This window comes from Leucopleurus acutus (assembly GCF_964270905.1).
Source record: "Leucopleurus acutus genome assembly, chromosome: 12".
Classification (NCBI taxonomy): domain Eukaryota; kingdom Metazoa; phylum Chordata; class Mammalia; order Artiodactyla; family Delphinidae; genus Leucopleurus; species Leucopleurus acutus.
The window spans coordinates 90,607,528-90,622,633 of record NC_139154.1 but is presented as its reverse complement, the minus strand read 5'-3'; the positions used below and the strand labels follow the sequence as shown (position 1 = coordinate 90,622,633).

At 57.8% G+C, this 15,106-nt stretch overlaps 1 protein-coding gene across 1 annotated transcript; it reads left to right on the top strand.

Moving 5' to 3' along the window:
• Positions 1-407: 407 nt before the first annotated feature.
• FBXO41 (F-box protein 41) lies at positions 408-9,800 on the top strand (the record flags this gene model as incomplete). The annotated part of the gene is made up of 12 exons (XM_082852451.1): positions 408-1,312; positions 2,844-3,069; positions 3,574-3,647; positions 3,915-4,273; positions 5,054-5,295; positions 5,528-5,643; positions 5,764-5,916; positions 6,082-6,177; positions 7,578-7,696; positions 7,856-8,014; positions 9,491-9,606; positions 9,738-9,800. 12 exons carry the CDS (start codon positions 408-410, stop codon positions 9,798-9,800), a joined length of 2,628 nt encoding a protein of 875 aa, XP_082708577.1.
• Positions 9,801-15,106: the final 5,306 nt, after the last annotated feature.

Here is a 15,106-nt window from a genome sequence, read left to right as displayed (position 1 = left end):
GGTTGTAACTATTATAAATAAAACTAATGCTTTTTTTTTTCTTTCTTTCTTAGAGAATTCTCATTCTTTCTCACTCTCATACATGCACAGCCCTCACACAGGTACTGGAGCAGGCCAGTCCCTTCTGGGAGGTCTGGCCATTGGTCTCCCCTCGCCTCTCTCTTCTGGGCACGTGTTTTCTGGGGACGTCAATTTTGTCATGGGTGGAGGATACGGGTTGGAGGTGGGGAGGGATACCAACCTCCTAAGGCTTGCTCCCTCTCTTCTAGCCTCCTTGCCCCTGGCCGCCAGCGCCCTGAGTCTGCCTGACCCCTCAGGGGGGCTCGCCCGCAGCCCCCCATGAGCGCGCCCGGCTGACCCTCAGGGCGGCCGCGGTGGAGCCCGGGAGCCGCGGGTACGGCGGGACCATGGCCTCGCTGGACCTGCCCTACCGCTGCCCCCGCTGCGGGGAGCACAAGCGCTTCCGGAGCCTGTCGTCGCTGCGCGCGCACCTGGAGTACAGCCACACGTACGAGACGCTCTACATCCTCTCCAAGACCAACAGCATTTGCGACGGCGCCGCGGCGACCGCGGCTGCCGCCGCCGCCGCCGCCGCCTCCGGCTTCCCTCTGGCGCCTGAGCCTGCCGCCCTGCTGGCCGTGCCAGGCGCCCGGCGCGAGGTCTTCGAGAGCACGTCCTTCCAGGGCAAGGAGCAGGCGGCCGGGCCGTCCCCCGCGACGCCACACCTGCTGCACCACCATCACCACCACGCACCCCTCGCCCACTTCCCTGGCGACCTGGTGCCCGCCAGCCTGCCCTGCGAGGAGCTGGCTGAGCCGGGCCTCGTGCCCGCCGCCGCTGCCGCCGCGCGCTACGCGCTCCGCGAGATCGAGATCCCTCTAGGGGAGCTATTCGCCCGCAAGTCCGTGGCCTCCTCGGCGTGCTCGACGCCGCCGCCCGGGCCTGGCCCCGGGCCCGCCTCTGCCTCGCCCGCGTCTCCCTCGCCCGCCGATGTGGCTTACGAAGAGGGCCTGGCTCGCCTTAAGATCCGCGCGCTGGAGAAGCTGGAGGTGGACCGACGGCTGGAGCGGCTGAGCGAGGAGGTGGAGCAGAAAATCGCGGGCCAGGTGGGCCGGCTTCAGGCCGAGCTGGAGCGCAAGGCGGCGGAGCTGGAGACTGCGCGGCAGGAGAGCGCGCGGCTGGGGCGCGAGAAGGAGGAGCTGGAGGAACGCGCTTCCGAGCTCTCGCGCCAGGTGGACGTGAGTGTGGAGCTGCTGGCCTCGCTCAAGCAGGACCTGGTGCACAAGGAACAGGAGCTGAGCCGCAAGCAGCAGTGAGTGGCCCGAAGGGCCTTGTGGGTGGGTGTGTCCGCGAATGTTCCTGAGTAGGTGACCACGCGTGTCACTGTGCCGCCGCCACCACCGTGAGTGTGGCTATGTATGTGCCCAAATTATATGGGATCTGTGGCCACTAGCATGTAATGGTGGTGCGCGTGTGGCCAAGAGTGTCATGAAGGTGTGTGTTTAGGACTCTGAGTCCATGGCAGTGTGACCGCGTGTGTAAAGACGGTTTCTCTTCCTTATCTGACCTCCTACCAAGGCCAGTTCCTGATTGTGACACCAGATCGTTTTCCCTTTTGCCTACTCAAAGACATGGCTCAATTCTCCCTTCTCCCTTTGCCCCCCATCAGGTTTTCCCTATCTACTGTATCATTACTGAAAACATACAGACATACGGTCCTTTCTCCACTCTGCCTAACCCTATCTCCCCCTTAAGCTACCACCCCTTCTCTCCTCCTTACAGAAAAACTCCTTGAAAATATTGTTTCTACTCCTCATCTTCAATTTCTTTCCCCATTTTCTCTCTTGAACCCACTCTGATCAGTTGTCCACCTCCATCACTATCCTCCATGTCATAAATGACCTTCATGTTACGGAGGCCAAGTCATCATCTTACTTGCCCCATTGGCAGCATTTGACACAGCTGATCCTCGAAACGCCTCTTTAACTTGTGTCTTAACTTCTAAGACACTCTCTTTGGAATTACCGTCTCCCTTACTATTGGCTTCTTTTCAGTCTTCTTTGCTGGCTTCTCCTCATTCCTCTGGTCTTTCAGTGTAGAATTATGAAGTACACAGATGTTATTTATTTGTCCCCATTGTGATATAAGCTCCATGGGGGGCAGAATTTTTCTCTGCTTTGTTCACTGATGGGACACCCCAACACCTAGAATGGTGCCTGGCACCTAGAAGGTGCCTGTAAATGGTGAATGGATGCATGAACAACTGTGAATGCACTCGAGAGTAAATACTCACATGACTGTTAAGTGTACTGTGTGTCCGTGCAACTCCTGGAGGTTGGTGCAACTATAAGTGTGCTTTTCTGAATCTGAGAATGTTTCTGAAAATGTGTGTGTTTGAACGTGTTGGTAGGACTGTGCCTCAGACTGTGTGCCTGTGAATGAATGGGATACGAGTACATGTACATGGGCGTGGGGGGCTGTCTGCTGGGCTATGTGGACTGTAAGCGTGTGCCCGTGAGCGTTTCTGGAGAGGGGAGGTGGCTGTGTGTGACCGAGCACGCCTGTGAGTATTTCTGTGGGGAGCAGCGGTGTCTGGTTGTGTGTTTGGGCCTGGGTTGGTGGGGTGTGCGTGTATGACGCGGAGCATGCGCTTGCATTTTTGTGTGTGCCGTGGTGTTGTGTGGGGCAGTGTTCCTGGTGTGTTCTGTGTGTACCCACGTGACCGCGAGCGGACCCTGCGGCCAGCTGTGCCCCTGTCTCTCCCTACCGCTCAGGGTCTCCTCCGGAGGGTGGGTGGGCAGCCAGGCCAAGGCACTGGGGTAAAGAGACTGCTCCGGGCCCAGGGAGGTGGTGCAGATTGACCAGTTCCTGAAGGAGACAGCGGCGCGGGAGGCCAGCGCCAAGCTGCGGCTGCAGCAGTTCATCGAGGAGCTCCTCGAGCGGGCCGACCGCGCTGAGCGGCAGCTGCAGGTCATCAGCAGCAGCTGTGGCAGTACTCCCAGTGCCAGCCTGGGCCGCGGAGGTGGGGGAAGTGGTGCTGGGCCCAGTACCCGGGGTCCAGGCAGGACGGTGAGTGCCCACCTGCCTTCCCTCCTCCACCTGCACACCTGACCCCCTACAACCATGCCTCACACATGGCCTGACAACCCCCCGCCCCATGATGCTCCGTGCTTCCTTCTTTGGCTCTTCCCCATAAGCAGATTCCAGGCCTGAAGTTGGGGTCCAGGAATAGGGGAGACCCTCTGACAGCAGACGTGCCAGCCCTGAGGCTGTAGTGAGATACCATCCAGCAACCCCAGTCCTCAGGCAGGGGTTTGCCTCTGCCCATCCCTGCAAATGAGAGCCCAGGAGCCACAAGCCGGGGTCTGGGGTGCTTGGTGGGTGTGGGGAGGGGGCTGGGGAGCCTGCCTCTCTGGGCTGTCTATCTGTCTACTTGTCCATCTTTCCCAACTGTTCTCCTTCTCTCTTCTCCACCCCCCCTTCTCTCCATCTTGTACCCTGTTTCTCCTGTTCCTTCTCATCCTCTGGCCTCCTCTGCCCCCTGCCCTTCCCTCCCACTCTGGGGGCCCACAGCGAGAACACCACGCGGGCCTGGCCATGCCTAGCACGTATGCAGTGTCACGGCATGGCTCCTCTCCCAGCACAGGGTAAGCCGCGGGCCTGGCCCGCCCCACACAGCCCACCCTCCCCCTGGAAAGATCCACTGGCTCGCTGGCTGGCTGGCCCATCTGGGCCGTGGCTTCCCCTTCTCCCCCCGTCCTCCTCGGGTCACCTCTGTCTGGCTTTCCACACTCAGAGGGGACTCTTGGAAAGTAAGGTGGGTGGGTTGCCCTTGGCCAGTGGTGGGGTGGCATGGGGAGTTCAGGCAGGCCTAGGACCCCTTGCTCCTCACCACCTGGTCCACCCTACCCCAGGGCCTGCAGTCGCATCCCAGCTGCATCCCAGAGCTCAGGCTGCTATGACAGTGACAGTCTGGAGCTGCCCCGGCCAGAAGAGGGGGCCCCTGAGGACAGTGGCCCCGGGGGCTTGGGCACACGGGTCCAGGCTGCCAACGGCGGCTTGGAACGGGCCCAGCCCCCTCGCAGCTCAGGCCTGCGGCGCCAGGCCATCCAGAACTGGCAGCGCAGACCTCGCCAACACAGCACGGAGGGGGAGGAAGGTGACGTCTCGGATGTGGGCTCCCGAACCACCGAGTCGGAGGCTGAGGGCCCCTCGGATGCCCCCCGCCCTGGGCCTGCTATGGCTGGGCCGTTGAGCAGCTGCCGGCTCTCTGGTGAGTCTCAGGAGGGGGACTGAGAGGCCAGTCTTTCCATGGTGCTGGGCGCTCTCGGGACACGGGGCTGAGGCAGTAAATCTCCTGGGCCTCTGCACCGCCTTTCGCCTTGCCCCAGACTTCCCACAATGAGAATGACAAACTCGCTCCCGCACAGGGCCCAGCAAGTTTGGAGCAGGAGCTGCTGGGACAGGGCGGTGCTGTAGCACAGGGGCACTCAGGTTGGGTATTGCACAAGGATGCCACAGCTAAGGGGGCCCCTTCACATGACATTCACAGGAGAGGAGTTGAGTGTTCAAACTGAAGCCTGGGGACAGCAGGGCGAACCCTCTCCTGTATCCACACAAAGCCATGTGCATATGTGAGTGGGTCAGGACCAAGAGGCTGGAGAGTTCAGGTCAGGGTGCATGGCTGTGCCTTGGTGACTGCTCTGGGCAACCTCTCGCCGGCATTCTGTTCACAGATGCAGGGTTTCTGTCCAAGCCCCTTCCTTCTCCAACCTTGACTCAGTCACCTCATCTGGGGGATGACTTTGGACTATGTGATGATATACGACCTTAAAAAGAAAGTTCCCTTGAGGAAGGGCCACCTTTTTCTCATTTGCAAAATTAGGAATGAGGGTGATGCAGAGGAGGGGGAAGCAGAGGCCCTTTGTCCCTCCTCCCAAGTTGCTGGTCCCCTGGGATGGTTCTGTCATGCCCATTCCTCCTGCAGCTCCTACCCTACCCCAGCTCCCCACCCATACCCCACACTGACCTTTGACCACGTGATATTGTGCAGCCCGCCCAGAGGGAGGCAGTGGGCGGGGTCGGCGAGCTGAGAGGGGCAGCCCCTCACGCTCCAATGAGGTCATCAGCCCGGAGATCCTCAAGATGCGAGCCGCCCTGTTCTGCATCTTCACCTACCTGGACACGCGCACACTGCTACATGCCGCCGAGGTCTGCCGGGACTGGCGCTTCGTGGCCCGCCACCCTGCCGTCTGGACACGGGTGCTGCTTGAGAATGCCCGCGTCTGTTCCAAGGTGCCTGTCCCTGCCTGCCGCCCTGCCCTCCCAATCACCCTTGCCGTGAACCCACCTTTTTCCTGGCAGAGTCTGGCCCCGCAAGGTCTGGTCCTTGCAACCTTTTCAGCACCCCGGCTCCAACCTGACTCCCCGAAATGCTCTTGTGAGGCCTCCTATCCTGAGGCTGGTCCACTTCCAGCCAACCAAACTCAAATCCCCTCATCCCCAGGTAACCCCTCTCTCCCTGCAGTTCTTGGCAATGCTGGCTCAGTGGTGCACCCAGGCGCACTCGCTGACACTGCAGAACCTGAAGCCCCGGCAGCGGGGCAAGAAGGAGAGCAAAGAGGAGTATGCCCGGAGTACCCGGTGAGGCCACGGTGGGTGGGTGGGGGCTGCTTCTGGGCTGCAGACCCGGAGTGATGTTGGGATGCTTCCCAGAGGAGGAGCTGGCCACAAACAGTGCCCTGACCTCTTGGCTATCCCCAGGGGCTGTCTGGAAGCAGGGCTAGAGTCTCTGCTGAAGGCAGCTGGGGGGAATCTGCTGATCTTGCGCATCTCCCACTGTCCCAACGTCCTCACCGACCGTTCGCTCTGGCTGGCCAGCTGCTACTGCCGCGCCCTGCAGGCTGTCACCTACAGGTGGGTCCGCACTGCAAGAAGCAAGGCCTCGGGCCCCAGGGATCCCTGGACTCTGCATACCCTTCCCCCAGGGCTCTTGGGCAAAGGGACCCAAGAGCTCTGTGGCCCAAGGGAAGGGAGCAGAGGCCCTCAGAGTTGGTGGCCCCAGCTTTGTCTTTTCAACAGAAGCGCCACGGACCCGGTGGGCCATGAGGTCATTTGGGCCCTGGGCGCAGGCTGCAGAGAGATTGTCTCCCTCCAGGTGGCGCCACTTCACCCCTGGTGAGCCCAGGCACGGGCGGGGAAGGGCAGGGTTGGGGCTGGGTGTGGGGCTGAGGACTGAGCAGATCTGGGCCCATTCCATATGCAGTTTGGGGTGACAGATTCACATTCATCAGTCTGTGTCTTTAGGCGACAGGAGCAGGGCTTCAGAATCAGACTTGGGATCATGTCCTGGCCGGCTAGCAGTGTGACTTTGGGCTACCCAGTCGTGCCTTAGTTTCTCAACTGTAAAAAGAAGGTGGTATTAGATCTGTCGATCTTATTAGGACTATAGCTGGCTCAAATGAGATGTGTGCATAAAGGCTGCAGAGCCCACAGTGGGCTATTTCCCACACTAGCCGGCAGTAGCCAGGTTTGTTTGGCACATGAAAGGCAGTTCAGGGAGGTCATTGTATAATGTACAAAAGAGCTGGTTTTCTGAGAATCCGGGGTGTGAGATCATTCATCGCTTTACTTGGAATTCCTCAAACATGCCAGGCTTTTTCACTCCCTGTGCCTGCCCTTCAAGCCTCTCTCCACGTGACACCTCCTTCCGGGTTCCCCCAGTGTCCTGTTACTAACACCCTGGTAGAATTTGTCACTGCTCCCCTGTATCCATTCCTCTGAGAGGAATGGCCCCTGCTGTAGTCCATTTTACAATAATTTCTCTATATTTCAGTCTACACCAGACTCATGTTTCTAAGGGCAGAGGCTGTGAATGTCCATTTCTGTACTGAGCACGTGGCAGATGGTGGGCGATTGTTAAGTGATGAAGTGTTCAGGGAAGGAGCAAGTGTGGTGTGAGTGGTGGGCAGGGCCCAGCGAGCAATGAGTGTGGAAAGGAAGGTTTGGGCCAAGGTCAGAAGGCCTTGCCTAAGGGGTTTTAGATGTTTGCATTTTGTCTAGAAAGCACTGGGAAGCCACTGGGGGATTCTAGATCTTAAAAAACGGGATGACGTCAGACTAGGAATGTTCTGTGTCATCCCCCCCACTGCCCACCTCTTGGAGGCAGGGGCCATGTCTCTGTGTCACCACTGTGTCCCCAGGGCCCAGCTCAATTGTTCTTGGTCATGACAGGCACTTGCGAAGCTTCTGTTGAATGACTGAGTGAAAGGATATGGGAGTGGGTGGCTGGCTGTCAGCAGCCTCTGGATGAAATGACAGGGAGACTAGTTGTAAACTCAGATGAATATGGATGGTGGTCTGAACTGTGGGTTGAAGAGTTATTCAGGAATCCGAATCTGCAGGTCTTGCCAGGAGGTGAGGGGGAGGAGTCAGGGAAGATCCCAGGTTTCTGACTTGAACAGCCGGGTGGTTGGTGGGGCCTCGCCTTTGAGGGGCAGGTCCTGACAGAGGAGCAGGCTCAGGGTATCATGCAGCCAGGGCTTCCCTGACAGCCCTCCCTCCACCCTATTCTCCAGCCAGCAGCCCACGCGCTTCAGTAACCGCTGCCTACAGATGATCGGTCGCTGTTGGCCCCACCTCCGGGCCCTGGGGGTCGGGGGTGCTGGCTGTGGGGTGCAGGGCCTGGCATCACTCGGTGAGTCTTTCCTTGGGACTGGGGTAGGGGGTGATGGGAAGCAGGCGTGGATGCAACACTGAAATCCCAGAGGGACTCGGGGCTGCAGCCTGGGTGGTAGCAGGAGGTGACCTGGGGTTGTTTGTCAGCAGGACCTTGCCTCTTCTTCCCTCTTCCTAGTGAGAAACTGCATGCGACTGCAGGTCCTGGAGCTGGACCACGTGTCGGAGATCACCCAAGAGGTGGCGGCTGAGGTCTGCCGGGAAGGCCTGAAGGGACTGGAGATGTTGGTGCTCACGGCCACCCCTGTCACCCCCAAGGCCCTGCTGCATTTCAACAGTGAGTGATGGGTAGCGTGGGGTGGGGTCCCAGTGTTGCCTCTTACCATGTCTTGTCAGCAAGTAGCATAACCGACTCCCTCTCGCTCCTAGTCAGCAAACACCAGCACTGGGGTCAGATTGACCAGGGTTCTAGTCCTGGCTTTGCCACCAGTGCCTTCTGAGGCCAGTGTGGCATTTAAGGCCTGCCAGCATCTGACCCAAATGGTTCAGTTCAGTGGATATGTATTGCCCTGTGCTCTGTCCACGTTGGAGGCATGAGCTGTTCAGCACCATCTACCATCTACCCCCACACGAGCCTCCAGCCAAGGGCAAAGGCAGAACAGATGGGTTCTCTGGAACTGGCTGACCTAGGTCTCAGTTCTGGCTCTACTGATTATTAGCTGTGTGACTTTGGACAAATTACTGTACTTCTCTTGGGTTCTGTATCCGCATCTTTTTTTTTTTTTTTTTTTTTTGCGGTACGCGGGCCTCTCACTGTTGTGGCCTCTCTCGTTGCGGAGCACAGGCTCCAGACGCGCAGGCTCTGCGGCCATGGCTCACGGGCCCAGCCGCTCCGCAGCATGTGGGATCCTCCTGGACCAGGGCACGAACCCGTGTCCCCTGCTTCGGCAGGCGGCCTCTCAACCACTGCCCCACCAGGGAAGCCCTGTATCCCCATCTTTTAAGCTGACTTCTAAACCGAATGAGTGGGAGAATTAATGAGATAATGTGTGTGAGCCCCCTAGAACCGTTCTCAGGGGACTCACACACACACCTCCGCTGGCCCCTGCCTCCCTCCAGCCCCCACTCCCCTCCCAGTCATTCCTCCACCTTCATTAAGGACACAGGTACCCAGCTGGGGCTGCACACGCCCAAGGGTAGACCATCATCTGGGACCATTTGGCCCCTGGCAGGACCTCACGTCCTGAGCACTGAAGGTTCCTCGACCTTCTTATCATCTCCAGGATCCTCTTCTTCCCCCAATTCAGCCTCAGGGCCCCGCCCTGGACTAACCACCAGAACTAACTGCTTGGCCTCCAAAATCATGACCTTTAGAATCCTCTCAGCCTCTTGACCTTCTTGCTTCTCCTCCCCTGACTTCATGGCAACATCCAGTCTCTTAAGCCCTCTCATCCCCGCTTATTTGTTCCCTGCCTCCCCCCTTCCAGTGCTCCAGCTGAGATCCATCAGCCTAACCTCAGCCACTCCGTCCGTGTAATTCATTTCCACATGCCCAGACCAGAGCACAGCGGTCTCCTCTGCCAGGGAAGTTGCTAGAGCCCCTGCACAACTGGCTGTTGTCCACTCGTCCTCCCAGAGTCCACCACAGCCTCTGCTCTTTGACCTCACCCTCCACCTTCTCCCCTTGCCCAGTTGAGTCCGGGGCAGCATGGATCTGCTCCCAGTGCCTGGCACACGATTGTCTCTCAGAGGGTTCTGATTCTGTTAATTAGTAAACAGATCAGGCATGGGCCCCCATCTTACCTTTTCCCAGGCATCTGCCGGAACCTCAAGTCCATTGTGGTCCAGATTGGGATTGCCGATTATTTCAAAGAGCCCAGCAGCCCTGAGGCCCAGAAGCTGTTTGAGGACATGGTGACAAAACTCCAGGTGAGCAGCTGTCTCTGAGGCTGCCCAAGACCCCCAGTGGCATCCCTAGGTTGGGGTTGGTGACCTGGGTGTTTGAAGGGAGGGCTCCACCTGTCTGCCCTGAGGGGAACTAACGCAGGTTTGGTCCGCAGGCCCTACGGCGGAGGCCCGGCTTCTCTAAGATCCTGCACATCAAGGTGGAAGGCGGCTGCTAACCCGGGCGGGGGGCGGCAGGGCCCCTGCCAGCCCCACACCAGGGCACTCTCTTTGGACCTCCAGAGGGACCCTGATTTGTACTAGACCTTTGGAGGCCTAGTGTTATCCCTGGCTTCCGGGGAGGGGTTGTCAGTCTCCTGTCCTGCTGGGACAGTGGAGCAAGAGGCCTGACCCTGAGCACTGCCTCTCCAGGGCAGGGGCTTGGACAGCTGTCCCCCGACTCCCACCCCAACCCCAGCTGAAGCAGCTTTCTGGGCCCAGTCAGCGAAGAGCTGAGTCCCACCAGCACTTGGTGTCGTCGCCCTGAAGATCTGCAATAACCACCAGTGGCGCCTCGGCCGCTCGGGCTGCTGGGGCAGGCCTCCCCTTTGTGAGGCCCAGCCTCCTGGTCGGGAGCCTCTGTTAAGCTCCAGGCCAGAGGGTTGCTCCACAAGGCAGCTCGGACTTGGCAAGGAGGGCTCTTCTCTTCCCCCTGCCGTGTCCCAGCCTTCTGTGGGGCACCCCCTCCAGGCAGCCCGCTGGGGCTCTGGGTCCGTATTTTCCAGGGATAACCCTAGGGGTCTGGGGATGCGGCCAGCCGAAGGTGAGAGGTAGGGGTGCAGCGAGGTAGTGGGGTGGGCGTGGAAGGGCAAGACGTTCGTCCAGAACTTCTCCCCGGGACATCGAGACCACCCCTACCAAGGTAGAGAAAACTTCGAGTTTTTATTGCTGTAGAAAAGACAAGATCCCTCCCAGCCACCACATACCCACGACACACCAGAACTGAATTCAGAGCTAAAAGGTGCATGTTTCTGTAACTTCCACCAATCCCGAGTCTCTGGGAAACGGTGTCAGCAGTTCCTGTCCTCCAGGAATGTACTTCTAATCCGGGTGCTTGGGCAGGAATCTGATGGTCTTTGGGTCCCCAAGGCTGTGTGAGAGGGAATCACTAGGCTGCCCTCTGTGCTAGGGCCTGGAGGAGTCCAGAAGGAGGGTGGTTTAGTTTGCTTCCTCGTCTGGCTAGCTTGCTTAAAGATGTGGCTTTGGTAGGGAGCCAGACCCATGGGGCCAAGAATGAGGGAGAGCCCCCGCCTCACTGGACTTGCCTCCCTCCTCAATCTCCACTGGCCTCACAGGCTGAGGGCTGTGTTGGGGGTCTTCTGCCAGGGGCAGTGCTGGGACCTGAGCCAGAACCACTGACTTAAAATGCAAATGGGGGCTTTCACCGACCCTTGCATGGTTCCCAGAGGGCTAGGTCCTGGCACTATGGCTCTAAAGACTCAGGTCTCCCCAGTTCCGCCTCTCAGGACTCCCACAGTGGCGCAAAGGCCGTGGGTCCTGCCAACCTTCATTTGGAAAGTTCTTCAAACATTGATCTAGGTCCATCTTAGAGTTTCCTTCTCTCCTGTTACAGGGTGGGCTCTCAGCCCTAATCATTAGGCCACTGGTCCTGGCTGGGGCTGGGCTCCTCTAGTTTCTCAGTCCTTTCCAGAAACCCAAGTTTCTGCCGCAACCTGGCATGGACATCAGCCCTGCTCTGGGTTACCCTGCAACGAGGCGTCCAGAGCTGGGACCCCACAGGATCAGAAGTGTACCCGGCTCTCCTGGCTCCCCACTCAGCTGTGTCCTGGCTGTTTTCATTGTTGATGATTTTCCTCCCGTGGCTTGTTCGGGCCCTGCCCTTTGAAGACGCCAAATACGAAGGGTGGCATGTTGGCAGCTCCTTGTCCAGTCCTGCACGAAGCCTTGTCTGTGTGGCATCCCCACCCCAGAGCAGCTAGTTCCATTGGCTCTTACCTCCCCAGCCCTGTCCCCAGGAGTCACGAAGGAGAAGCACAACTTTCCTCTGTTCTGGGGCCTGGAACGGAGGTGGAGGTCCACTCGGCCTGGTTGCCCTGGGTGTGTCTGTTCTGCTTTGCCAACTGCATCCTCCCTCCATAGCCCCTGCCCCCTGTGACCCCAGGATGTCTCCCGGACAAAGCACAAAGGGATGCCCTGCTTGGCCTGAGCCTGTCCTACTGAGGGGCTTTTTCTGCCCTAGGTAGCCTCCATCCCTGAATACAAGGCTTTGGGCAATTTCTCCCTGGGAAGATGCCTGCTGGAATGCCTGGCATCAGTTCTGGGAGAGGTCAGGGTGCACAGGCAGCAGGCTTGAGTGGGAGAAAGGTGGTGCTGAAAGGCCTGACGGTTGTCGTAGGTTCCTTCTGTGCAGTAGCGCCGAGCACCACCGGCACTGAGGCGGCAGAGTGAACGAGACTCCCCTCTCCTGCTGGTGGGGAGTTTGCCTCTCAACAAGTATGGCTGTTTCCAGGAAACCCACCAAGCCCCCCGCCCTGTATTTTCTAGCTGAGTGTGTGAGGGCTGTGTGGGGAGCATATTGCACAGGTCCATGGGAACGATGGGTCACAGCCTGTACCGCTGCACACCTGGGGCTGACAGACTTGCGTGCCCTGGCCTTCATATGTGCCCTGAGAACTGGCGGGTTTGCGGGCTCCCCACCAGCTTGATGCTATTTTTGCCTCTCCTCAGGGGGATGAGCCCTGCTGGTGAGTGGAGAGCTTTTGTTCACTTGGTCACTTCTCTGGCAAGCACACAGCTAGGGCTGAGGGTGGCGAACAGGGATGGGGAGGGCCTGGCCACCCCCTAGGAGCACCTTATCCCTCACTCACCCACAGGAGAGCCCTCTTCCACATCTCACACCTTGATGAGATGCAAAAGAGGAGTATCTGTGAGAGCAAACCAACACAGGCCCTGCTCCAGGGGTCCCAGCATGTGTAGAGGCCCCATGGGTGATGGCCACTTGGTGTCCTTACCACCTCTCCTTGCCAGCCCAGCGCCTGGGAGGCTTGGGGTATTTGGCTTGAGTATATCGTGCTTTATTCAGGCTGCCTCCCCACAGCACTGGCAGAGAACAAAGGAGATGCTGTATCTGCATCCCTGAGGGCGAGAAAGTGGGCTACCCAGAACCATGGCTTTTCACTGGCCAGGAGACCACCTAAGGACCAAGGCAGCTCATGTTTTCCTAGTCCCATGAGAGTGGAGTTTGAGCCAGTCCCTCAGCAATTGCTGGGGGAAAAAAAAAAAAAAAAAAAAAAGCGCCACCTCCTTCCCAAGGCCTGCTGCTCCAAGGTTTGACTCTGTCCTTTGCCTTTGGGTCCCGCCTGTCCCCCTGGTCCTGGTCTCTAGTCCTCTGGGCTGCCGGTGGGGAGCTGCCCATGCCCCAGTCCCTCTTGGGCGCTAAGTTGAAGATCTTTCCAGAGGGACTATTGGTGCCAAAGACCCAGTTCCTGGTGGACTTGGGGTGAAAACAGGAGAGATGGTGACTGGGTGCAGGGCCCAAGTGCCCAGAGGAGTTAACTCATACCAATGGGATCTGTCCCAGCCCATCAGCCCCTGATGAGTGCAACTTCCCTCCCCCAGGGGCCTGGCACTTCTCTTTTTACCCCTGGTGGCTGTGCTTTCTCACCCAGCCTTGTCCCAGGCCCCATTTCTGTATATATTGCTGTGTATTGTGTGTGTATTTATTCCCGGACAAGTGTGTGCATCTACAGCCTTGCCTGAGGATAAGGTTTAGGATTGGGTGAAGATCAGAATACCAGGGCCAACTGAGGCAACCAGCTCCTAGTCTGACCCCAACCCCTTGGGACCCTGGCCAGTCCCAAGACTGCCCCGACAATCAGGCAGGCTTCCCCGCCACAAGTCCGAGCCTTGTCTGCCACTGCTGGCAGGGCCCCAGGCCTCAGCTTTGCCCTGGCAGGGGTCTTGCATGCAGGGGCAGACTCGCCTCATGGCTAGTGCCAGTAGGCCTGGCTCTAGTGAGCCCTGCTGGCGGGGACCTCCACAACTGGCCCCAGACCCTGCCTTCCCTGCACAGCCAGGCTGCAGTGGGCCGGAGCTGGGAGAAGGGAGCTTCCCTCACCCCGAGCACATCAGGCAGAAGGGTGGAGAGCGTTTTTTGGTTTTGTTTCCGAAGTGGCGCCAGTACCTCCAGCCCCCAGGGGGCCTTCCGTGGCCCCACTTTTCTGCCCCACCCACCCAGGCATCACCATCCCAGCACTTTGCCCCACATCATCCGTAGATGCCCTTTGCTGAGTGTACCCGAGCATATGTATTTAAAAGGACTCAGATGGGCATCAGAATTTGTGGCTCTGTAACCAATAAAAGATGGTGAAACTGGAATCGTATCTGCCTCAGGGAAGTAAATGGTAGGTGGCCACATTTCCCAGTCTGTCACCAAACATTCCTTCAGCTGAAATGCACTGAGGTAGGAAGGAGGTGGATGATCTGAATGGCATCAGTGAGGTGAACTGAAGCATTAGGAAGACCTGTATCAGGACAGTAGACATCATTGCTGGAGGAAGGCCATGCAGGTTACTGACCGTGCCATAGCTTTCAGTGTGTGCAGGCAGATAAAGAGCCTCAGGGTGTCCCTTCTGGCTCTCAGCCAGGAGAAGCCATTTTTAAGGGCAACCCCAGCACAAATATAGCAGGAACAGCACACACTTGCCCATCCCCTCACTGGCTTGGTAACCTTAGGATGCTCTGGCCAGCCAATCCGACTTTGGCCTGATGGAGACCAGTTCCCCATCATGGTCTGGCTCAACTTTCCCATTTTACAAAATGGGGCTGCCCCACTGATTTAATTACTCAGGTCTTGAAACATTTAAAATCAGAAAAAAGAACAGGTGTTTAGGCTTAAACTGTGTGTGGCTCTAGCATCAAACAAGTAGAGGAGAACTTATCCCCACAACTCTGAGTCAGCTATTACCGTTATACAGGTAGAAGAGCTGAAAAAAATTTACTTACAGACCATCAAGTTAGGAGGGATGCCAAACTCCGAAGTCTGGACCTGCCACCACCCCCATTCTGCTTTTGAGTTCATCTGGCTTGGCTGGAACTCAAGAGATTTTTTAAAAAATCACTTCCCAGATTTAGGGAGCAGAAGCTTCCTATTAATTACAGGTAGCTGCAGGCCAACTCTCAGAACTAGCAATAAACAAGGAGGCAGTCAGACTGCTGATTTTATCTGTGCTGGCTGTTGTAAACCTCCTCTGGTCAGAAGAAAGCAGAAAGGACCACTGGTGGCTGAACTGAGAAGACCGGGTGGCTCCTTCAGCCTCCTCCTCAATGGACTTACTTCTAAGAAGTCACAAGAGTTTAGAAAGGATCTGTCCTCTCTGAAACATTCCTCCGAAAGCCCTCAACCTCAAGATCTTGAAAAAGAGGGATGAAAAGACTGAGCCAAAAGAATACGGAAGTAGAAGGGGGTAGACAAGGTAATGTAATGCATTTAACTCAAACCCAGAGAAACCCTGGCAGCAGAGCC